The following is a 25,285-nucleotide window of genomic DNA, read 5'->3' as shown; positions in this document are numbered from 1 at the left end:
AATAGGAAAACACATTGTTGTGAGAAACCTTATATGGTACATGAACACGCAGCAAGCTTCTAGTGACAACCATGCAAATTGCTTATATGGACTAATTTGACACCCTCTACTCTGGTTGTCACAAATAATTATGAGCTTTAATTTCTCCGACACAATCTCCCCACTACGCCCCACTGTGGTGGTTACAAGTGGCTGGCCGGCTCTTGCAGTCTGATCCTGAAAGCTGTGCACCGAGGGGCACAGAGGTATTTTCTGCATTTGCAGTTTGCTTCTGCATCTCTTCAGATGATTGCCAATGAGAGGAAGGGGACAGAGGTGAAGGAGGGAGCTGATTTTGGTGGCCATACTGAATGGGAATTAGTAATGCTTGGTTTAGTTTTTATAGTAAGGGTGAAGTGCTAGCCCTGATGATGTTTCTTTGGGATGATCCTGTAGTGCAACAGGGCCATAGAAGTTCCCTAAGCAGCTAGGCTGTGAATTTCCCCAGCATAGACCTAAAGCCTCAGGTGATACTGGGCTGGGCTCTCTCTATGGTGCCACGTCTTCAGGCTGCAGCGTGAGAGGTGTGGCCAAAACGCTTCTACATCCTGTTGTAACTCCCCCACTGGACTCTGCGGCACACTGGCCTAGATTATGGTTTGACATACACCAGTGTAAAACTGGGGTAACGCCACTGTAGCTGATGGAATTACATTGGTGTACAATGTATGAGGGAGGACTGAATCAGGCTGACTAGGACATACTAAAGTGACAAAGCTATTAAGATAAAGGCGTGCATGACATTAACCATATCATAGTTGTTTGGCACAGGGTAACCTAATGGGGATGGTATAAAATGAAAAACAAAGTGTTAGTTACATCAAAACTATTGAGATTATCTAGCAAAAATAATTTGCCAGATTTGCCATTGGCATGAAGTAAAGCAAAACAGAAGCGTGTTGGCACTTCTGCAGCATCTAGCGTCTCCCCAAGAGCTTCCACGGTTGGCATATAAACGACATTTTCTCACCTCCCCAGCACACAAGGGCCTTCCATGTTTCTGCGCCTTTGTGCATCTGGCTGCCTAGGACAATGGCAACGAACCGCCAGGCATAACAGACTGGCACAATAGCTCATTTTCCCCCTGAAGCAGCATCCCAGCAGAAGCACCTTGAAGTTATCAGGTAAAAGGTGGTGGATCATCAGCTGACGCAGAGACTTCATTAGTAACGGCATGTGCTGTATTGCTGCACGCAGCACAAGGACCAGGCTTGGATATCATGACCTCTGTGCCTGGCCTCCCCCATCCCCCCCAGTCTTGCACTTGCAGTGGAGCCGAGTGAACTGAAATCTCTCAATTGCTAGAGACGGATTCCATCCAGCTGCACTATCACAGTGTCGTTCTAACACAGCAGCAGAAGGAAGACACGGTTGGGGGGGGGGGGGGAGGTAACAATTGGAGTGGGGGCCATGGAGAAAGATCAGAGTGAGCCAGCACTTCATGGCTCCATTAATTACTGATTAAATTAACAAAAATCATGTTTTAAGCTTAACACATTTTTCTTGGACAAAAGCTCTCCCAACGTGAACTGCACTGAGACTGCAGACGGGATTCAAATAGGAAGGTGTAGAAGCTTCCTTACTGATTCCAGCAAGAGTAAGAGCTGGACACAGCCACAAAGACACTCAAAAAATTCAGCAAGAAAGCAGAGTCCATGCTGGAGACTGACAATCCAGAAGAGGAGGAAACCTGATGCCTCATGCAGATTTTAATACAAGGTAGAAAAGACCAGGCTTCTCTGATTAGGTTGGCACATATTTTACTAGGGAGTAGGGGCCAGGGAGTATACAGACAGACAATGTAGGGGAATGAAAGACCACACACCATATATACTTTGCTAATTGTATCAGAGGTTTCTTGCTTACCCTTGACTTCCAACCCTCTGCTCCCAGTGCCTGACCACCTCACCTCACCTCCTCTCACTCACTCTCCCAACTCCAGCTCCTTTTCCTTAGCATAAAAACTTGCACTAGGACCCTCACTTCTCAAAAGGCCAGTCCTTAACCCCTATTGCCTCGCCAACTACTGGCGTCTTTCTTTTCCACTGCACCTCCTGAACAAGCTGTTTATAGTCACTGCCTTGATTTCCTCTCCTCCAATCCATGTAGATCCCCGGCTGTGCAGCCTGTGCACTTCCCCACTCCATTGGATCAGCTCTTTCTAGCTCTCCAATTACCTCTTCTTGGCCAAGTCAAAGAACTGTCTTCACCCTCCCTGAGCTTTCTGCTGCTTCTGAGAGTGTCAATCACTTTCTCCTTCCTGGATTTTTACCGCCGTGGCCTCTCCATTTTCTGGCTGCATCCAAGGGCTCTTTCAGCATCTCCTGTAGCAACTTCTTCTCTTCCTTGCCTTCACTGTTGTGAGTCCCTCAGGGCTCTATCCTCAGTCCCCTCTTCTCCCTGAGTGACTTCATTGGCTCGCAGCTTCAGCTACCACTTCTACGCTACCACTCAAACATGCTCCCTCCACTCCCGTCAACTTCCCTCTGTACCTTACACAATATCTAAAGGTCTTTCCAAAGCATCGTCCTGGATGCACTTCCGCCACCACCAAAACCCAGCGGAGCTACTTCCAAAACATTTGCCACTTCCTGTTATCAGTAACCTTTATCTACACTCAGGCTCACAAGCACAAGGCCATTTTAGACTTCTCCCCCTTCCTCCCCTGTACATCCAAGATAGCACTAAATATCATTACATCTTGCCCTTTATTCCATTTCATAAACAGTACAAAAAAAAAAAGTCGGACAATTCCTTTCTGTCCTGTCATCACTGCCTGCCTTGGCTTTAATAACCACCTCCTCTCTGGCCTCCCTCAGCACCGACATCTTTCTTCTCAAGTCTGCTTAAAACTCAACAAAAAAACGTTAAACTTGTCCTTTCCTCCAAAGCCCTGTGCAATGTTGCCTCGAGCAAGTCTCAGATTTTCTCACCCATGTCTCCTTCTGACTCTGCCAAGTACGCCAGTCGCACCACCCAATTTGTTTTCTTCTATTCCAGAACCCTTGCTTTCCTCCTGGCTGCCCCATATGCATGGAACGATCTCTTGGTCTGTGTGCTAGTCCCCACCCCTTCCCAAAGACCTGCTGCTTTCATAAACCCCACAAACTAACTCCTTCTCAAATGCTTTCTACATCCCATATTTAATGGGCAGTAGACACCTGAATGGGTTTTTAAAATCATTTTGAGATACCACCTCCCCCAAATCACTCAGTGTATCTTCTCTCTTACGCCTGTCTTTTGGATAAAAAGCTTCTGGGGTAGGGACTAGCTATATATTGGAGTCTTATACAGTTGCAAAGATATGGTCAGTACATAAACATTAACTTATAACCAAGTAGTTGGTTACTCTTTTTCTTGATTGAATTTGCTGCAATATGGCATGTGGCCATTGACAAAAGGAAGCGCTAATCCAGGTTTCTGAGGTTTCCTCTTTAACTCAATACTTGCTGCAAAATTATACAAAAATAGTGAAGAGAAATAGCTAATTTTAACAGACATACCAAGTCTGTAAAGTTGGGTGTAAATTTACAGATGACATACACTGGGTGCAACTCAGGAAGTCAGACACTGAGATAGCATGTGGATAAATACTGAAAAATTCTCACTACTAAATAATGATTCATAAAATGATCATAGACTCATAGGAAAAATTTCTGAACAGAGAATATCAGGGTTGGAAGGGACTTCAGGAGATCATCTAGTCCAACCCCCTGCTCAAAGCAGGACCAATCCCCAACTAAATCATCCCAGCCAGGGCTTTGTCAAGACGGACCTTAAAAACCTCAACCCTGCAATGAAACTCAGTGTAACACTGATCATGTGTGAGTACTGAGAGACAATTTAACAAGGAAGTTCTTTAAGTTCCTATCCAGAGTTCAACCATAAACCAGTGGAGAGAGATTACAACTGGCCATGTATTCTGTTTCCTTTTTTAAAAGTTACCAATATAAAATAAAGAGCAGTTTAACATTTCTACTAACGGCGAAAGCAGTTTCATAAGTTCTGCATTTCACAGTTGTCCTGGTCCACAAAAAATTAGGATCATAAGTAAATAGAAATTGCCACACCAGCTCAGACCAATAATCCCATCGCTGACAGGACAACATGCATCACAGGAAGGTGCAAGAAACCTCCCGGTGGGCAATTCTGGAATAACGTGCTCATTCAGAAACGTTTTTCAAACCACTTCAGTTAGAAGTTGAAGCATTAAAGGGTTTATATTGCTTCCAAGCTATGTTTTCAAAACAATTTCTGTGTAGTAACTGGAAGTTATTAGTTGCTTTATTCTTCTAAGAAAACATACAAGATTACCTGGAAGACCAGATTTAAGGTTAGCAAGGTCAGCAAAGGGGTCGAAGGTCTGAGATTTTGGTTGGCTGAAAGACAAACCTGAAGGCACACTTGTCTGGCTTCCTGTAGTAAGAGCTTGGCCTGTGTCATAAAAACAAATATGAAGTTATGTCCAGGGCGCACAGATGGCAGGGGATGAAAATATCCACTTAAAAAAAAAAAAAAAAAAAAAAAGATGTTGACAGAAACTGTCTCCCTGATTCATAGCAAATTGCTATCAATATTTTCTAGGTAGATTCTTGTCGAAGGCCTCTCCTCCAAAATTCTTCTCAGGGCCAGCCAGAGGATTCAGGGGGCCTGGGGCAAAGCAATTTGGGGGGCCCCTTTCATAAAAAAAAGGTTGCAATATCATAGTAACATGTATTTGGAAATGTAAAAAATAACCATTCAAAAATTAGTTTTAATAATTTGAAAAATACACAAAATACATTATTTAAAAATATTAAATGCTTTAATGGTATGTATAAATTTGCAATTACATAATGGGCTGTTGCTGGGTGATGGTTGGTGCCAATGGGCTGTCACTGCCTGGGGGTGGTGCTGCTGTTGCCCAGGGCTGGGTGGGGAGCTGGGCTCTGGGTCTGGGGGTGCCCGGCTCACAGGGGCTGGGGGTCAGGGCTGTGGGGGGAGTCCGGCTCAGAGGAGCTGGGCTCGGAGCTGGGGGTCAGGGGTCAGGGCTGTGGGGGTGTCCAGCTCAGAGGGGCTGGACTGGGAGCCGGGGGTCAGGGCTGTGGGGGGATGGGATCGGGGGGGGGGGGTGGGTGTCCGGCTCAGAGGGGCTGGGCTCGGAGCCGGGGGTCAGGGCTGTGGGGGGATGGGATCGGGGGGGGGGGGGGGGTGTCCGGCTCAGAGGGGCTGGGCTCGGAGCCGGGGGTCAGGGCTGTGGGGGGATGGGGTCGGGGGGGGGGGGGGGGTGTCCGGCTCAGAGTGGCTGGGCTCGGAGCCGGGGGTCAGGGCTGTGGGGGGATGGGGTCGGGGGGGGGTGTCCGGCTCAGAGTGGCTGGGCTCGGAGCCGGGGGTCAGGGCTGTGGGGGGATGGGATCGGGGGGGGGGGGGGTGTGTCCGGCTCAGAGGGGCTGGGCTCGGAGCCAGGGGTTGGGGGGGGGGGGGGGTGTCCGGCTCAGAGGGGCTGGGCTCGGAGCCGAGGGTCTGGGCTGTGCGGGGAGTGGGGTCGGGGGGGTGTCCAGTTCAGAGGGGCTTACCATGCTGCTTACTCCCGCCTCCCCCCTCTCCTGGAGCCTCAGTGCGCCGCGTCCAGGAGCACCGCTGGATAGCGCTGCAGTGGCGTGGCTCCACGGGACCTGAGCTCCCGCCGCTCGGAGCCCCGCCTCCTTACCACGCGGCTCTGAGCGAGAGGAGCTCAGGCCACACCGCTGCAGTGCGGTCCAGGGCTGCTCCTGGATGCGGCGCGCTGAGGCGCTGGGGAAAGGCGGAGGGGCAGCCTCCGACATTCTCATGGGGGCTCCTGCGGGGCCTGGGGCAAATTACCCCATTTGCCCCCTCCTCTGGGCGGCCCTGATGCTTGTTATATGTTACACTGTTAGCTTTTACCATGTCTATAACTGTCAGTATGTTAAAGCCGAGTACTTTAATGAGACTGTATTTAATGAGCCACGAGAGTTGCATAAGGTTGTTCCGTTGTTTTGGGTGGCTGAGATGACTGATATTTGGAGTGCACGCATTTTCTTTAGCAATAGAAATACACAGTATATTTTTGTTGAATAATACCTTCAAGTGCAGGCTTCTTCGGCTGTTGTGATGCTAGGTTGGCTGTAGCTGGGGAATCTGCCCAAGAATCCCATCCGCTTAAAAGATCTGGGTGGCTTGCGGAGGAAGTCATTTTAGGTAGGTCTGGAGCCAAATTTCCTAGAAAAAAATTGCAAAAATTGTCAGTAACAAACCCACAGTGGTAACTGCACTTTTGGGCAAGAGAACTCAAGACTGCTATCTAGATTCCCAGCTGGGTCACTATTTGGCCTGTTTACATTCCCTATATTAGTACCAATTATTAAAATTATATAGTGTTGCTGCGTTCCTAGAAGGGTTCTGCCACTGGGGTACTTGAGATGTAGCTTTGATTTCTATTTTCAAACTTTGCTGAGCAGGCCAAAATAAAAGTACCTTCATTCACAGCTGCTGCTGTTAAATTAACACTTTAGCTCTTCCAGACTAAGGGATCATGCATGGGTCACTGCTTCAGGGTCCTCATCTGTTTTTTTTTTTTTTTTTTTTTAAACAATAGAGCAGATGGCTCCAAACCCGCAGCACTTTAGGAATGGCGCTCCATGCCACTCAACAGCCCAGGAACTACCAAGCTGGACTGAGGGACACCTGCTCTCCTAAAATGGATTTACATGGGCTACGGGTAGTGCCAGTGGAGCTCCATGTGGGGCAAAGGTTTGTTCATGGGCTCAATACCATAATGACCACAGACAGCTGAAGAGCAGGGCACAGCAAGGTATCTTCTGCTCCATCTTGGGAAAATAATTTCAGGGACAAGTGAATCTTTTGCTCCAGGAAGAAAAGGTGGAGAGTGAACCTTCAGGCCCTTCCCTCCGTACATGCAGCAAAAGAAGAGTCTGTCCTGATTTAAAATGCAGAATGAAATGAGAACAAAGTTAGACTGAAAAGGGTTTGAGGGGACCGTCCCATTGACTGCCATTACTCGTGTCCCAGCTAGAGTATTAACTTAGAGCTGCTTCCTTCTTCTCCACCTCAGCGATTTGTGCATTTCACTGATGGAATAAGCAACTCATATACATGATGCAAAATATTTGGTGTCCTTTCAGAGTCCGAAGTGCTAGATACATTGGCATTTATTAGTAAATAACATTTAGTGCCTCATGTTAGCTTTGAGCGTTCCCTCCAACAGTTTGCTGAGAAACTAACATACAGGAATACACCTCTACCCCAATATAACGCTGTCCTTGGGAGTCAAAAAAATCTTACTGCGTTATAGGTGAAACCGCGTTATATTGAACTTGCTTTGATCCGCCGGAGTGCGCAGCCCCCCCGCCCTCCCCGGAGCACTGCTTTACTGCGTTATATCTGAATTCATGTTATATCGGGGTAGAGGTGTAATACACAATTTTGCGCTCTCTCTTTTCTTGACTGCTCGGGCAATGGGTGACCAGAAATACAGACTGCAACTGAAAAGTTCTTTGGTGAAGGTGGCATATAGTTTAGCATCAACCCAGGACAGCTACCAGAACAAGGCACTGTAACCCAATCACGACGACTCAGGAAAACATTATGATTTTTCCAATTCTCTCAGTCTTCCAACTCCAAAGAGCCTCACTTTTTGGAGGCTGAGAAAAGACAGCACCATCACCCAGTGTGTGTGGAATACTCTGAAAATCTGGTTTAACAGAATATAATCTGAAGCTCCGTATTTGCTAAGTCTCCTTTTTCTAGTCCCGTATGTTCAAATTGTTTAATTTAAAAAATTAAGTCTGTGGCACTTATGGTTGCAAAGAAATCCTTTAAAATAGGAATTATGTGTAACTGACTTGTTCATCTAAATAGAATGTTAACTCTGGATTCTAATGAGGACACCTTAAAATGTCAGCACTGAAGTATCATACCATCCATTCAATCTTAGCTACCTCACCACTGATCATGTTAGCAGATTCCTCAAGCCAAAGTACTTCTCTGTTGCTACATGTAACAGAAGACATAGGGATAGAGGACAGCTAGTTTCTGATAAAGATTACAAGAGGCAAATGAGCTAGGGTATAATATAGCTCCTAAGTGAATAGCCATCCTCTCTCTGAAGACATTGAAACAACTTGTTCAAACTAGTCCCTCCAACAGGTTATTCCAAGTTGCAAATAACAGCAGGAGACACTCAAGCCTACACTTGTTTAACTTCTAATTATGATCAACTATTATAGCTCTTCCCTACAATCTAATGAGGTCTGGTGATTATTTACTGCCCATGAAATTTACTCATTCCCTCTAATTACTAAGCCCTCTACACCAATATTCCACACAAAGATGGACTACAAGCTATCAGGAACAGTATCCCTGATAATGTCACAGCTAACCTGGTGGCTGAACTTTGTGATTTTGTCCTCACCCACAACTATTTCACATTTGGGGACAATATATACCTTCAAGTCAGCGGCACTGCTATGGGTACCCGCATGGCCCCACAATATGCCAACATTTTTATGGCTGACTTAGAACAACGCTTCCTTAGCTCTCGTCCCCTAACGCCCCTACTCTACTTGCGCTACATTGATGACATCTTCATCATCTGGACCCATGGAAAAGAAGCCCTTGAGGAATTTCACCATGATTTCAATAATTTCCATCCCACCATCAACCTCAGCCTAGATCAATCCACACAAGCAGTCCATTTCCTGGACACTACTGTGCTAATAAGCGATGGTCACATAAATACCACCCTATACCGGAAACCTACTGACCGCTACACTTACCTACATGCCTCCAGCTTCCATCCAAGACACACCACACGATCCATTGTCTACAGCCAAGCTCTAAGATATAACCGCATTTGCTCCAATCCCACGGATAGAGACAAGCACCTACAAGATCTCTATCAAGCATTCTTAAAACTACAATACCCACCTGCTGAAGTGAAAAAACAGATTGACAGAGCCAGACGAGTACCCAGAAGTCACCTCCTACAAGACAGGCCCAACAAAGAAAATAACAGAACACCACTAGCTGTCACCTTCAGCCCCCAACTAAAACCTCTCCAGCGCATCATCAGAGATCTACAACCTATCCTGAAAGATGATCCTTTACTCTCACAGATTTTGGGAGACAGACCTGTCCTCGCTTACAGACAACCCCCCAACCTAAAGCAAATACTCACCAGCAACCACACATCACTGAACAAAACCACTAACCAAGGAACCTATCCTTGTAACAAACCCCGATGCCAACTCTGTCCACATATCTATTCAAGTGACATCATCATAGGACCTAATCACACCAGCCATACCATCAGGGGCTCGTTCACCTGCACATCTACCAATGTGATATATGCCATCATGTGCCAGCAATGCCCCTCTGCCATGTACATTGGCCAAACCGGACAGTCTCTACGCAAAAGAATTAATGGACACAAATCTGACATCAGGAATCAAAATACTCAAAAACCAGTGGGAGAACACTTTAACCTGTCTGGTCATTCAGTGACAGACCTGCGGGTGGCTATATTACAACAGAAAAACTTCAAAAACAGACTCCAACGAGAGACTGCTGAGCTAGAATTGATATGCAAACTAGACACAATCAACTCCGGTTTGAATAAGGACTGGGAATGGCTGAGCCATTACAAACATTGATTCTATCTCCCCTTGTAAGTATGCTCACACTTCTTATCAAGCTGTCTGTACTGGGCTATCTTGATTATCACTTCAAAAGTTTTTTTTCTCTTAATTAATTGGCCTCTCAGAGTTGGTAAGACAACTCCCACCTGTTTATGCTCTCTGTATGTGTGTATATATATCTCCTCAATATATGTTCCATTCTATATGCATCCGAAGAAGTGGGCTGTAGTCCACGAAAGCTTATGCTCTAATACATTTGTTAGTCTCTAAGGTGCCACAAGTACTCCTGTTCTTTTTGCGGATACAGACTAACACAGCTGCTACTCTGAAACTCATTCCTTTATTATTGAATTATACGCACCCATCACTGCTCCGACACTGAGTTCACTCCATCTCATTACAGTGGATTATTTTAATGAACACGGACAATACTACTAATTCACTTTTTAATGAGTTTAAAATTGCTTCTCGATTCAAATGACCCTAGCTGTGCTTGTGTTTTGCTCTACATGTCCGTGGTAGCGCTCTGGACATGGTCTCTCTCGGTCTCTCGCTAAAGAAGTTGCTCTCCTTTGCACTTGCATTTCAGGTCACCGTACACCAGTCTGTGCGTCTTTTCACTCAGTGGGTTTTGCCTCTTACTGTACAACACTCCCTTAAGTTAACAGCACTACAATTATCTTTGCATTCTCTAAATTTCTTATTAAAATAAATGCATAAACCTGACCACAAGGTGAAGGGGGGGGAGCGCACAGAGAGCCACTTCAGACACCGTACTGAGGAGTTTTCATTCTGGAGGTCAATCTGAAAGATCCCTAACAGCAACCTACCTCCCCCATTTCTGCTGGGTTTTATGGAGCCTGTGAGACATCAGTTTGCTGCCAAAGGAAATCTGATGACAGATGCTGAACAACAATCTCATTAGGGAATCACTGAAGGAGAAAAAATGGGCTTTTCTGACTCTGAAAGGACACAAATATTTGGTGCCCTTTCAGAGTCAGAAGTGCTAGATACATTGGCATTTATTAGTAAATAATATTTAGCACCTCATGTTAGCTTTGAGCGTTCCCTCCAACCGTTTGCTGAGAAACTAAACCCGGAATAATACACAATTTTGCAATGCATTTGTGCTCTCTGTTTTCTTGACTGCTAGGGCAAAGGGGGACCAGAGATACAGACTGACAGGAAGGATCAGAATGGTTCTATCTGCATGTGACACACAAGCTTGCAATTGTAGAGATCCATTTCCTGGTTCGGGGGGAAAGGGAACACCTGAAACCTGAGGATATTTCTGTTTCAGTGAATGAGGATTTTCTTCACCATGGAGACACGCACCATCCTTGCTGCCAGCCAGCCTTTCAGAAGCTCTCCAGTGACATGAGGTTTAACAGACCACTATTCAGTCCTTGCGAGGAGGGGGCATAGCAGAGCCTTTTTCATCAAGAGTATAATTGACCTGGGCTGGACTGTAACCATTATCCATAACAGCCACAAAAGAAGAATACAAAAATCCAATAGCAATTCACTCATCCATAGAGTAAAAGATGGCTCAGTACAAGTAATATTGGCTCAGCTTATCTATGGAACACCACACCTCAATGCTAAGCAACGTCAGCTGATTTTCTGAATCCATTAATTATGGCAAAAGAAATTTCCTACCAAATGTTTCAGACATTGGGTCATCATTAAACATGTGCAACAGAGCCAATGCTACTGGGGGAATTGCCGCAAAAAGTTCAATTAATGCTCCCCCCACTAGCCGGGGCACAGCTTTGATGGGGCGGGAACATTGGAGACTCTTTCTGGGGCAGAAAAAGATCTGAATTGGAATAGCTGAGGCAGTATGCCACATGCCCATTCCTTTTCTCCCCTCTCCTCCCTGCCTTCACTGGGTGGGGATGGTTATTTCTCTCTTCCCACCCCATGGTGCAAGGCTTAGGGGACAAAAGCAGGGGACCACATGCTGCATCTGGCCCTATTGTGTCCACTGCTGTTGCCAATGGACAGTTGGGGTGGTGCTGTGACCAGGTGATTGGCTTCTGTCTGTTCCTTGCTTGGGCGGGGGGGAGGGGGAATTTATACACTTTGTGGACTCCTTTCAGCCACATCCTTCCCACCCTTAATCTAGTTGCTGGATCTCGGGGGTGCCAGGAGCTTGGTTTATCGCCAGTTTGGGGTTCTGAAAGGGATTTTGCCCATATGACAAAATTGGCACATTGCTGTGTGGGCTTTTTCACCTTCCACCTAGCATCCAGGAGGGCTGGTTGGGGAATTTAGGTTACAACTGCTGCAAGGCAGGTTCCTGTGAGGTTGGTGGGTAGAGGGTCCAATTGATGTCCTCATAGCCTGAGGCCTGCATCAATACACACAATTCCCTCTTCACTCCAGTCTCAGCTCTGCAGAAAGCTGTATCCATCACTCGTGCTTTTCCTGCATGCTCTGATCTCCACTGACTGCCCCGCCCCCATCCACATCCCTGCCCCCTGAGCACCACCCCAAGCTCCCCTGCCCTCTATCCAACACCCTTCCCCTTCTCTCCCCCCCCCCGCTCCCTGCCCCCCTTACCGCGCTGCCTGGAACACGGTGGCTGGTGGCACTACAACTGCTCCACCCAGAGCTCCAGGACAGGCAGCCATGCCGCCTGGCTGGAGCCAGCCCCGCTACCGTGCAGCACATAGCACCGGGTCAAGCCGTGGCTCTGCAGCCCCGCTGCCCACAGCATTGCGCCGGCGGCGCAGTGAGCTGAGGCTGCAGGGGTGAGGGAACAACAGGGGAGGGGCCAGGGGCTAGCCTCCCGGGCCAGGAGCACAGGGGCCGGGCAAGAGGGTCCCGCGGGCTGGATGTGGCCCATGGGCCATAGTTTGCCCACCTCTGTCCTAAATGAACATAGTTAACTGCATGAAAAGACAACCTCCTAATGGGAAAGACTGCCTTTGACTGCCTTCACTGGCATCCTAGTGCTTCCTCTCTCATTTCCCCCACAGACTGACACCACTGGTGAGCTCAGTTTTTATGTGGGTGAACTGTACTATTTTTCTGTAAACACTAGTTTGTATGATCTTTGGGGCAGGGCATGGTCTAACTAGGTAACTAGTTTTGTAAAGTTTCAGAGTAGCAGTCGTGTTAGTTTGTATCCACAAAAAGAACAGGAGTACTTGGGGCACCTTAGAGACTAACAAATTTATTTGAGCATAAGCTTTCGCGGGCTACAGCCCACTTCATCGGATGCATGCAGTGGAAAATACAGTAGGAAGACACACACACACACACACACACACACAGAACATGAAACAATGGGTGTTACCATACACACTATAAGGAGAGTGATCAGTTAAGGTGAGTTTTTATCAGCAGGAGAGAAAAAAAAACTTTGTGGTGGTAATGAAAATGGCCCATTTCCAGCAATTGACAAGGAGATATCTTGTTAGTTTATACTGCAAATTCAGTGATTTTTAATACTTTTGCCCGTTTGCTTTGCTCCATCCTGCCTACATGACAAAGTGGAACAGTGTGGCCCAGTTCCCCTACCTGAAGTGCATAAGGGCCTTTAGGCATTGTCTAAACTACACAAATAGACATATTTTATCATGGTTGTGGCCTAAACAGTTTCTTTTTGCCTGTGCAGACAGAACATCTTGCAGCCATGTTAAAATAGCCTCGTGATGGGGTATACAAACCCACACTGGGACAGAAGGAGTAAAAGGGCAATGCTGGGCCCAGCTAGCCCCGCTCCTCCAACCCTGCAGAGCCTACTCCAACCGGAAGCAGAGTTGAAAAGAGAGCAACCCAGCTCAGAAGTGGGGAGAAGTGCAGAGCTACCCCTGCGGGCTCCTGGAAAAGGGATTACAGACACCTCCCGGAAGCACCAGGATGCTATGCTGAGCCCAATGAGGCTAACGGTTTGGTTTCCTTTTTATTTTCTTTTTCCTTATCTGGGACCAGAAGCGGAGGGAGCAGTGGTAGCAAGCGACCCAAGGAGGGTAAAACAGAGGGTTCACTCCCACCCCACTCCGGGGGTCAATGTTGCTGACACTTTGAGGGCCTTGGGTCAGAGCGTGGTGGAGTGGGTGGACCTGCTCTCTCCTACTACTACCCTTCTCCCCCCAAGATGAGTGGACGCTAACCACTAGGCCACCTGGTCCAGCAAGGATGCTACTACAATCCTATCATGTCTAGGCAGATGTATCCATCAGGATTCAAGTGTCCGTAAGCCTGCAAGCACTTCTTAAAGACAGCTTCATATCTCCTATTGTTATAACAGCAAACATCACTGTAAATGAAAAGTCCCACGTTCAACTTGTTTCCTCTGACCCTACACAAAGTGCTGCCAACTGCACAAGTTTGCTATTCCCTTGAATAACCAGGTAGTTGGTTTCTCAACTGTCCCAAAAACCCATATAAAATATTAGCAGGGAGCAGAATGTCTTATTCGAGGAATTTCTTCATTTTTATTCTGGGTATTATTTAAAGGGCATCCTATTAGAATCTGGAGGGGGGTTTTGTTTCGTTTCTTTAAACTAGTCAACTCAGAGTTCAGGTTGACAGTCCCTTCAAAACAATTCCCTAAAATGGTATAACACGGCTTTTTCAAAACCAGGATTCATAATTGTATTTTAACATGGTCAGCTCTGTAGTGTAGACAGAACTTGTGTGGCTCCAGATAAGCCGGTTTCCAGCCAACTAAACTGAAAAAAGTTGGTTTACTTTTTTGTTACAATACAAATGGGACAGTAGGTAGTGCAGTACATGTACTGTAATTGTTCAGACACATTACACGATAGGTGAACTTGTCTAGACTTTGGTATGGGCTTACTCCCAGTGACCGTGGCTGATGAATTCAGGCAGCCATCACAACTCCACCAAGCCCTTCATTCATCAAACCAACGAATGACAGAGAACTACCCAGGAAGCTGTGAGAGACAGCCTCTGAGAGTCAGATACAGGGTAGGATTCTAAATCCATGCAAAGGCTTTTCCCCCTTGGTCTGCTCTAATTTCCTACCAAAAAATTCCTCTTCCGCGCGACACTTGTTATCTAAGTAGATACTGAAACTTTCTATGCCATTATTTTCACTTGCACAAGTGATGATTTATCATCAGACAGCCTTCATATTGATCAGTAATACAGCAGCTCAGCTGAGAATATGCAAATGGGCCTTACCATTGTGTAAAGAAACAAGTATTGGGATACACCTTTAAGAGAAGAAAAAATTCTTCACTGTTTGGTATTAGTCAACAATCCCTGCACTTCTATATTACCCCTAGTTTCAGATGGGATTCATGAGAATAGGTAACGTGTATATTCAGTTTTCCTGCATCATTAAACAATTGCACCTTGCCCTAAAGCATGAAAGATTCCCCTACACACATACCTGGCATCTGCTTCAATTTTGCAAAGGGAAAATCATTTTCAAGTAATATCTTGCTTTGAAATGATTCCAGTGTGGGTGGTTTTATAAACCTGTGAGAGCATAACATGATATTTACACGGATTTACAATATAGACAAGGTATGTCCAGCCATAGCCCTTTGATTGGCTTCTCATTTTAAGGACAAACTAGTGTGTGATCCAATATTGCCTTGCCCAGTTTTGGATACCACTTATATGTGACTAATAGTCAGACTGCAATATGGCACACTGCAAAGTAATCTAGTACTACTCCATCAAGGACAAGAGGTTGTCCCAAAAAACCCTTTCCATAAAGCAAGCTTCTGAGAAGGAGAAGATGCCCCATATGTCAACTAGAGGAAAAAACAGAGGTGAGGAAAAGGTATTACTATCCCCTTACTATCACCCACACTTTGTAAGCTCACTCTTAACTGTATATAGCTCACACAACCATTTTTCTGGTTCCACATATTTATCCTACCTAGCCTTGTACTTGACTGCATGGCAAAGCTGAAAAAGTTGCATGGCTGACCTTGTACCAAACCACAGCACTTCCTCTGACATGAAAGGAAACGAAATCCCCACAGTGGCAGTGAGCAGTAGTCATAGGACCCACAGAGGATATTGTCCAACATGCCTTATGATATCTGGCCTCTGTCTTGGTGTGCAGAAACTACCTCTCTTCCACAGGGAACTTCAAGGTTTTAGCAAAATTGGCCCTTCCCTCAGGCGAGGTGCACGCAATGCTATTTGTCACGTTAACCATCTAGCAGGATCTCTTCCTGAGACAGCAAGAACTACCCAACTTAAGAAAATGGAGAACTGTGCCCCTGAAATGCCATGGCACCTATAACCTGACTCTAAATGGGTCCCTTCCCACTGAGCTCCTGTTTTGACATTGTTAAATTATATGAGTGGGTATTTCACCTTCACAAGCTTTTGAATACAGTCTAGTATTCACATTACAGTAATCTCATAATCACCACCAGGGCCCGGCTCTGTTTAGCGCTGTACGAAAGTAAAGTGAGACCTGCACTTTGCCTCAAACTGCTTACAACCTGGGGACAAGAGGCAATAAGTGAATAACAAAAGGGGACAGGGAGTGAAGACAAACGAACAGTTTTATCATGTGGTTAAAGACTAACCATTTACACAACTTGATGGGTCCACATTAGACTTCAAGAAATATTTTAAGGAGCCACAGCAAGTGGTAGCCATCTGTGCTCCCTTAACATCCGCTCCCATCCCCAGGAGAGAGTGACCTAAGCCCACGACCTATAGTCTTCTTCATTCATTTGCTTCGCCTTCTAGATAGGCCACTCCCCAATCTCCCATTTACCTGACATCATTAGCCCTTTATTTAAAAAAGATGCAGACTGTTCCCACAACTCTAAGAGGACGAGCCCCTTTAGGGAATTAGCATCTCTGAAATTTCCACTAAGTGGAGTTTTAGAAGAGTATCCTTATGCCAGGGTCTTTCATTATTCCTTGGGCGATTCATCAGGGACATGGGGCATAGCATTGGTTTGTTCTAGGTAGGAAGTACAACTTGAGCGCACTTTACTTTTGCCCATTATGATTAAAAGTATGTGCACAGATATTTCTCGTATTTACAAAACTCTGAGATCTGTCTCTTTTACAAGGGGGGCTAAGCTTCATTATCCTCGTTTTACAGCTACAGAAACCCAAAGAGAGGGGTTGTGAAGTTTTTACAGAAGATCAACACCACACCCAGAATAGAACTAAGTTTTTCTGAATGGCAGGCCAGTGCCCTATCCAGCGACTACCTTCACAGAAAGATGTTCATATACCGATATGGACGGTGCTGTATTTTTTATTTGCTCCGTAATTCAGACATGTTTCTAACACAGATTTCAGATTTTACAATTAAATTAAAATCTGAAGGTGTAACTATTATGGCAAATTTACTGCATGACAGTTATACTTCTGAATCACATCTCACTGAATATTAAAAAAAATTAAATTGAAAAATCCACAGATTAATTTTAGCTTTATGAGAAACTGAGAATTTAAAGGGTGACACAGAATTCTTGTACCTTCCGTTTTTAATTAACAGGGATATATATTTTTAAATTTTTACAGTCCAAATCAAGTAACTTAACTTGTTTCTGTTTAGTAAAGCAACCATGTAGTCTACAACTTCATTGGATAGTATCTGAGTTAACTGACAAATCTAAATGGATGATTTAATCTTTAAATGCTGTTGAGTTACTTTACATACACAGTACTGGAAAACTGAAATTTGCTTTTGATGAGTATATAGGTGAGTTGCTATTGAGTGACAGTTTGTATTACTAGTTCTATCGGCATTTATGGAAAATTAATCATTTTATGTAATTATTATAACTAACTTGGATATAGTGTTAAAAGGAAGCACATGGAGAAAAGGATTTTGCCTATGGTAGCCGGAAGAAACCACTGAAACAAATTAGATTAGCTCCAAGTATTATATAATGTAGCCTATAAATATATTTTAACAAAATTACTTCAGTACAAGTAGTTCCAACTAGCCTCAGTTCTGAAATGTTTAAGGAAACAACATTCTTTTATCAGATCCTATTCCAGAATCACTTGTATTCCTCTACTCTCCCTTTCCAAGACCTTAAGAACCTAATTCAAACCTAAGCATGTAAATCACATTTACATTTAGTAATCTAGGTAATTTAATGAGATTGAAAACACAACACTCTGTGTAACCTCAGTTCTACACTGTCATCTTCCAGAAGAAAATTAAACACAGGATTAGCAAAAGATTAGCAATCTTAGCAAAATAATTGTACCAAGACTTACTACAGTAACACTATACAGGAAATACTACCAGATGGACATGTTCATCTGTGCACAGGGAACATGGAGCTTATTAAAATAGCAGCCACAACAAGAGGATCTGTTAGACGCTAATCAACCTTGACTAAACTGAGAGAGTAAAGAACTAAACCCAGGGAAAGCCACAGAAACCCTTACCAAAAAATCATGCCAAAAGCACACTTACCTAAACGTAAGAAGTCTGAGCTGGAAGAAGGAGGTGGTGCGCTGTGTGTGGAAGGAAATATACTAGATGTAGATGTTGCATTTGGATTAAGAAAGGCTCCAAAGAGATCAGAACCAGACAAAGTCGGCTTCTCAGATCCTGATGACATTGTGAATGGGTCAAATGGATCAGCTAAAGAAAGAGGCAGAAAACAAAATTATCTTGAGGGCAGGTGTTACTGCAAATAAAATCACAGGAAAAACTTACTTACACCCTCTTGGGCAGGGGCAATAAGGTGAGGTCATGGGTGTCAACTGACGAAGGCTTTTGAAATTTCTCTTCTTTCCGGCAGGAGACAACGATCGGTCCCTGCCTCCAGACATTAGTACTTACATGCTATTAGACAAGCAGAGCATTTCAGCCAATCACAGTCAGGGAAAACAATTATCCCTTCCAACGGAAATCCTTACTGACACTGTATAAAAATTCAGCCACAACGCTAGTTTTCTCTACACAAGCCATTCCCTCAATCTTGAGTCATTCATTTCAGATCAGCCCACATTTATCCAAAAAGTCACATTAGTAGGGAGATCTAAAAAGAAGTCAGCAACAAGATAGGAATCCCAGAGCCCCAGATAAATTGTAACCAAAGTGGGTTGTTAAACTAGCAAAAACAAAACAGAACAGCCACAGTACAAGGAAGGCATGACTAAAGGTGATTCATGTTCATCGTGCTGACACACGAGCTGGAGAAGGCAGCAGCACAGTGTCCAGGAGGGAGCTACTTCAGTGACCACTGGCAGGGAGAGAACTAACTGGAACAGTATTTATACCCAGCAGGGGATGGCATGTGATGGCCAGCAAGAGGCTTGGCTCAAGCTCTGCCCTGTACCAGTTGCCCTCAAGGGTGAATGAACTTCAAGAACTAAGGGACTTCTACCAGTCTCACTCCAAAAACTAGAATCCAGGAGTGATAATCCGGTCCTGATGTGCCTTTAGATAACATGATTATATTGCATATGATGCTGTAAAGCATGTTATCCTGAACACTGAATCTCATGCATATACAGCCTGCCTTTTGCTTCAGCATGCAGGTACAGAATCTCAGACATTGATCTGACTTAAGAAGGTAATATGCAAGTTGAAAAAAACAGTAGAAGCACCAGATATACTCATTCCTGTAATTCAACAAAACTACTATATGACGGTTACTTTCTTTATATAATGTAACAATAGGTTGAGGTGCATTTCTCAGTGCTTTCCCCATGGCTAAGTTATCGAACAAGGAGCGCATAGTCAAAGGATAAACTACACTGATTATATTTTTATGGACTCCTGCCAATGAGAGAAAATGCTAAACCTAAATAATTTTATTTATTCAAACAACTCAGCAATAATGAAGCAGGAAATAAATATTTCAGGGATCATATAAGTTATCTAGAATGCAGTAATGTAGCATGTCATTCTAGCCTTCTGTCCAAATCTGATGATTTTTGTGCATTTACGTCAGATCCCTTAACCAATTCCCAAAGAAAATGATGTCATTGTAACAGGGATATTTTAGAATGACATTTACAGTGATGAAACTGGCAAAAAAATTGGGTTGAAGGAACATTTAATACTACATTAAGCTTGAAGGAATTCTGCACTCTAGAATTAAGACTAGTTCTAAATCAGGAATAAAACTGATGGATCCTAGTCCTTTTAGCCCTCTTAATAAAGGAAAGCGGGACTTCTATTACATAAATCAAAATAATTTGTGTTCTGAAGATCAGGCAGTTGGCAAGGTTTTGCTTAATTGTATATTCTCCTTGCACTTTAGTCTTATGAGGGTGCGGATGCTGAATTACGTGAGGATCAAGACCTACCACTGGCCCAGTCCTGTCCACACACTGTCAAAGACTCAGACCAGTAACATCCAGTAGTTCCTTAATGATGTGTTAGTAACACTTCTTGGAGCTCCTGTCTTTTGACAGGGATAAATGACTGTATACAAGTGCAAGACTCAGTAATGATCGAGTTGTCGTCTTTCACTCAAAGCTGCTATCAACCTCTGGAAAACGGGAGGAAGAAATGGGTAATCATCCTTTCATGTCTTGGCAATGTAAGTTCTATGTACTTGGGTCCAGAGAGGAACATAAAACAAATCAACACTTTTGCATGCAGAACAGCACAAGGTTTCGCTTTTGTATCGATTTTTTTTTTTAAACGAAGTGAGATGAATTTGTGTAAAACTCAGATGAAGCTGTACTTCAAAGTCATGAAAACAGGAAAAAATGCAACACTGCCAATGTCATATTTTGAGTAAAGGTGGCTTTTTCAATGAAGGTTGTAAACTTGAGCCATGTGAAAAGCTGCTAAGTGTTATGAAGCAATTATTCTGTCATAAGAAACAGACAAAGTACATATTAAAAGGTCTAAGTATTATGTGCCCCTTTCGGAGATTCTGATGACAGACGGCAACAGATCTTTTAGATATAGATCAAAACATGGTACTAACCTAGTGTACAAACAGAAAAATAGTAAAACAGCTAATAGTTATTGCCTCATTCAGTTATTCACACTATATCACAATTCCGAAGTAGAGAGAATTGAGTTACATACCAGCAGAAGACAATGTTGTGGGTGGAGATGTACTCTGGTTACTAGCTGAAGGCTGAGGTTGACTGCTGAAAAAGAAGTCTGCCCCTTCTCCTAGAAGGTCCCCAGTAGACCCTTCTGAAACCTGCGATGTGCTACCCACAAACAAATTGTTCAGTAAGTCTGCGTTGCTAGAGGAGCTCTTCATATCTGAGGCAGTTTGATTCTGCTCTGATGGAACATCAGAGTCTAGTCCCAATAAATCTACATGGTCTTCCAACTGAGGTTCTTGTGGTTGGGCAGATGGTGTTTCAAAATTAGCTTCAAAGAATATATCTGCATCTTCTTCTGGAGGACTGGGTTTTTCTTTTTCTTCAACTATTTCTGTTCTTCCTTCACTAGGAAATGCAGCAAATTCTTCATCTGATGGGTCACTTTCATCCCTGTCATCAATCAGTCCAGGATGATTATCTTTGGACAAGCGGTCCTCTGCTTCAGACTCTGGATCTTTTCCTTCTATTGAATGAATAAAAACAGATTTACCTTTTTATAACACCTAAGTTAAGAGAATTCTCCTGCTCAACAAGGAGAAACCAGGTTCAAGTGCCAGGGTCTGAACTTAAAGTTCCTTGCACAAGAAGGCTCAGGGGGCAGGGACAGAGAAGTGAAGTGCCACTAGCTTGCCCTGCTCAGAAAAGGAAGGGCGGGGGGAGAAGAGAAGCTTGTTTTCCTGCAGGTTTATCCTCCAGCCACTAGAGGCCAGGACTGTTGCTACTGAGCACTAGCTACAAATGCCACCCCCCCCCATCCCCATCCCCTCCCCCTCGTGTCCTTCCATCCTCAGAGGTAAATACCCCCCTTCCCATAGGGGAAGCCAAGGGAGCAGAATGGCTCTGACTGCCAAGAGCACATGGACCGGAAATGTGACTAAGTAGTATATTCCTCCACCGCTCAACATGTGCAACTATTAACACTGCACAATTAAAGCAAACCCTTTGTGCTGGACAAGGAGATATGATCTGAGTTGAGGACAGGAGTGAGACACTGGGGAAGAGCCTTCAGTCTGACACTCCCCTTTGGGACACTGAGTAAATTATGGTTTAAAGGCTTTGTATTATACTGCTGCTCTAAAATCAGTAGTAACGCTGTCACCAATGACACCCCAGCAATTTTGCTGTCAAGTGCTGGGGAAAGCCAGGAACAGCGTGGAGACACAGCGCTCTCGGAAAACACCAGAGCAGGCAGGCCATGTTTTCAGTCCAGACCTACTCAGTTCAGCCCAAGACAGAATTTCTTGGCCACTCCACCTGCTCGCTTTGCAGCCAGCATCCACAAAGGAAGGGGGAGGATACAGCCCTGCCTCAGTTTGATTTGTGAGCAGCAGCGCATGCCTATTACCTTTACTTTATGCGGATTTGGAGATCCCAAATGAAGCTGGACAGCAACATTCGCAGACCTGAAAAGCTCACTCTTTTTAAAATGGTTTTTACTTGCCCTCTGATGAGGCAACACACAAAACTGAAACAATCATGATCTGTCCCTTTGCTTCCACTATGTAACAATGTGCCAACGCTGGAGCAATCCTTGCAGGTGGGGGGGAAGTGGGGGGAGACAATTGAAGTATTGCACAAGAGATTAGTCCTTTTGGTAAATAATTAGCAACTTCACCTACCTTCCCAGTCCAGAGTATGGAAGAAGTTATTTGCATCAGTGCTGCTGCTCTGTGGAGAGTCCGGCTCTGTGGGTGCGCTTTCGGGAGACTGTTCGGATTTGGACTCTTCTGCTTCGTACTGTGCTGTTGAACCTGGCTGTCTAGGCAGCTCAGGTTTACCTGTCAGATGGAATTTCAAGCCAAAAACCTTAGACCTACAGTTCTGACATTGGAAAAATTCAGATTGTGTCAATCCTAACATGCAGCACGTGGTATCTTACTCAAAAACATATCAAGGTGGCAGTCAGGAAATAACTCTTGGTTGGATCTCATGAGCAAGCTGCTAGTCTCTGTGTAGGAAAAAGCCCATACAGCTGTGAATTTAGGATGGAGTTTTAACCCTGGTTTCAGCCACACATGTAACAGCTGTGAAATTAAATTAAGGTATCAGACTTAATATTCTAGTAGAGTTTTGTGTCCTATATTTAAACTGATGTGACTCTATTCAAGTCAGTTGCCATCCATTTCTGGTTCTTTACTGCATACCAGTAACACTCTGAAGATATTACAAAATAGACCAAGGTGGACAGGAGGGCTGTGAACAAATCACAGCCATTTCAAAACAGGACACAGAAAGATGGCTCCGTTTCCCTTCTCCCACAAAAAAACCCAAAAAGAACAGGTTCAATGAAACTCATAGAAAGTACTTACAATATAAAAGGGAGATTTATGTTCAGGAAAGAACAACAAGGCTTAATGCAAAATGCAAGCCTGGCAGAAATATACTTTTCTAAAAACATAAGAAAAGGGGAAAAGTGACTATGTTGGGTCAAGAGAAAAGTGAAGAAAAAAGCAAATGCACTGAGTTAAAAAAGATAAAAGAAGCAGAAAGACAAGAAGTGAGGTCTTACTTATTCTCTAAATACAGCCATGTTAGAGAACATTAAAGAAAGGATGAAGGAGTGGAACATGAAAACTAATAAGACCAAGAAAAAAAGCAAACATTAAGTACAGCAATCCTGGCAAAAATTACTAAAAATATATCCAGAACGAGGAAGTTGGCTAAACAGACAAGATGCAATGTTGACAAAGTAAGATCCCTTCAAGAACAACGGACACTCACTAATGCAGGGGAAATCTTAAGAGAAACAAGCCATAACTCTACTGGACTATGCACAAGAAACATCTCAATAACAATATATTTTGAATTATGGGTATGAAAGGCCACTTATGGAGAATGCTAGAATACTTTGAACTGCATTGATGAAAGCGTAAGTTCAGCTAATCAGCGAAAGTGGAGGGAATTCTCCCCAGGTTTTGGAGGCCAAGGGCTCAACTGCCAAGTATTTTTGTTTGATGTGTCCTCCAGAGCTCTGGGAAAAGGTGAAAACAGTGCCAATATAGATAAAAATACTGGGCTAATTACAATCTAGTATTAAGGAAAACTCCTATTCCTTAACAACGGGCAAGGGTACTGCACAGCTGTTCACAAGAATTAAGTTTTCCCTTTTAAAGGTCTGTTTAAAAATGTATGTCTAAAAACTAAACAAAAGAGTCCTGAACTGGAATGCTTTAAAAGGACAGGAAACAGGCTAAAGTTTCTAATGCCTCCAAAGTTAAGCTTTACCAAATTTCGATAAAATCTCTTGTTGTTCCTCCCGACTGGAGAAAAGGATCTTGGGATTCAGTCCCTTTATGTTCAAGTTATCCCATGGCGCTCGTTCACTACAGGGTCTGTCTCTGGGCTCCACCTCCACTTCCAGATTCACTTGAAATAAGTCAGGATATTTCTCTTGAATGTCACAAGCATCCAGATCATACCTGTAATATGGCGATGTAATAAAATCACAAATCAAAAATCTTTCAAGGCAAATATTCCATCAGCCCATCAGGTTCACTGTCTTGGACTGCAGCAAGTTAAGTGACTAGTACTTCTACGGAATTGGTGTGCAAAGCATAAAACCAATTGGATTTGGTTACTTTTTCCCTGTTTAATCTCATAGGGATGATTTATTATGAAGAAATTTCAAGAAAACCCCTCATCAAGAGACGCTGAGTCAAAGGAAGTGTAGTCAATCAAAAGCCAGGACTCATTTTGTTAAAAATGAAAGCTATCATTTCCCCACACTAATAAAACATACTCCCCCCTGGATCTGTTGATCTGGCAAGTAAAATAATTTGAAAAAAGTTTCTGCAAATTGTGTTCAGCAAAATATTCACATACTTAGCAAATTTCACTGTGGTGGCATTCCGGGGCACAAAACCTGTGTGGAACTGAATCTGGAACATCTTCATTGAAGCCATCTATGGGGAGGAGAAAACATAGGATAATTACATAATTCTGCGTAACAGAAGATAAGGACTCTGTATCTTACTTTCCTTTTGGTGGAAAGCATTTTTGATATTCATGAAGGCATTCTCTTTCAGTTCAGCTTCTCTAAATATACAATAGCTCCATATAGCATTTTTCTTGGGATGGCTGAATTTGGACTTGTTTATTTCAGTTTTTCAAGTAAGTTGGTAGTATCATTGAAGAAACACCATCAGAAATAAAGACACAAGGAATCTGATTCTAATCTCACACCTGTACAAATTGGGAAAAGCTTCATCAAAAGCTAGTACAGTATGCTCAAACTCAAGACAAGCAGTGACAGATTAGCCTGCTGGGGAGCAGGGCAAGCCCCCACACCCCAACCCCGATCCCCGTCAGGAGCGCTGGGTGGATGGGGGAAGCCCTTGCGCCCCAACCCCGCTCCCCAGCAGGAGCGCCGGGAGGGACTGCAGGCAGAAGGGATGGGGAGAAGCCCTTACTTGCTCTTGCCCAGGGCCCCACAAACCCCTAATCTGCCTCTGAAGACAAGACCTAATTCTGTAGGGTAGAACTCTGGATCTTTCCGTAGCCTTTTCAGAATAACTAACACTTACAGAATCCATTTACAGCATTGAGGGAGAACAGCTTAAAGAGAACTAGATGTATTA

General features: G+C 44.1%; 1 protein-coding gene across 2 annotated transcripts in view; it reads right to left on the bottom strand.

Moving 5' to 3' along the window:
- Nucleotides 1-25,285, bottom strand: part of GAK (cyclin G associated kinase) — a 98,572-nt gene that overhangs the window by 11,734 nt on the left and 61,553 nt on the right. The window contains exons 18-24 of one of the 2 annotated variants that reach the window (XM_065549802.1): nucleotides 24,531-24,610; nucleotides 23,934-24,127; nucleotides 22,328-22,486; nucleotides 20,680-21,171; nucleotides 18,097-18,267; nucleotides 6,121-6,258; nucleotides 4,354-4,473 (exon numbers count right to left, since the gene is read on the bottom strand). In XM_065549802.1, coding sequence (XP_065405874.1) covers nucleotides 4,354-4,473; nucleotides 6,121-6,258; nucleotides 18,097-18,267; nucleotides 20,680-21,171; nucleotides 22,328-22,486; nucleotides 23,934-24,127; nucleotides 24,531-24,610 — 1,354 coding nt within the window. The remainder of the gene's footprint in view (nucleotides 1-4,353; nucleotides 4,474-6,120; nucleotides 6,259-18,096; nucleotides 18,268-20,679; nucleotides 21,172-22,327; nucleotides 22,487-23,933; nucleotides 24,128-24,530; nucleotides 24,611-25,285) is intronic. The other variant, XM_065549803.1, reaches the window with a different exon arrangement.

This window comes from Chrysemys picta, chromosome 6, assembly GCF_011386835.1.
Source record: "Chrysemys picta bellii isolate R12L10 chromosome 6, ASM1138683v2, whole genome shotgun sequence".
NCBI lineage: Eukaryota > Metazoa > Chordata > Testudines > Emydidae > Chrysemys > Chrysemys picta.
Note: the sequence above shows the minus strand (reverse complement) of the source record. Positions and strands in the feature narration are given on the sequence as shown.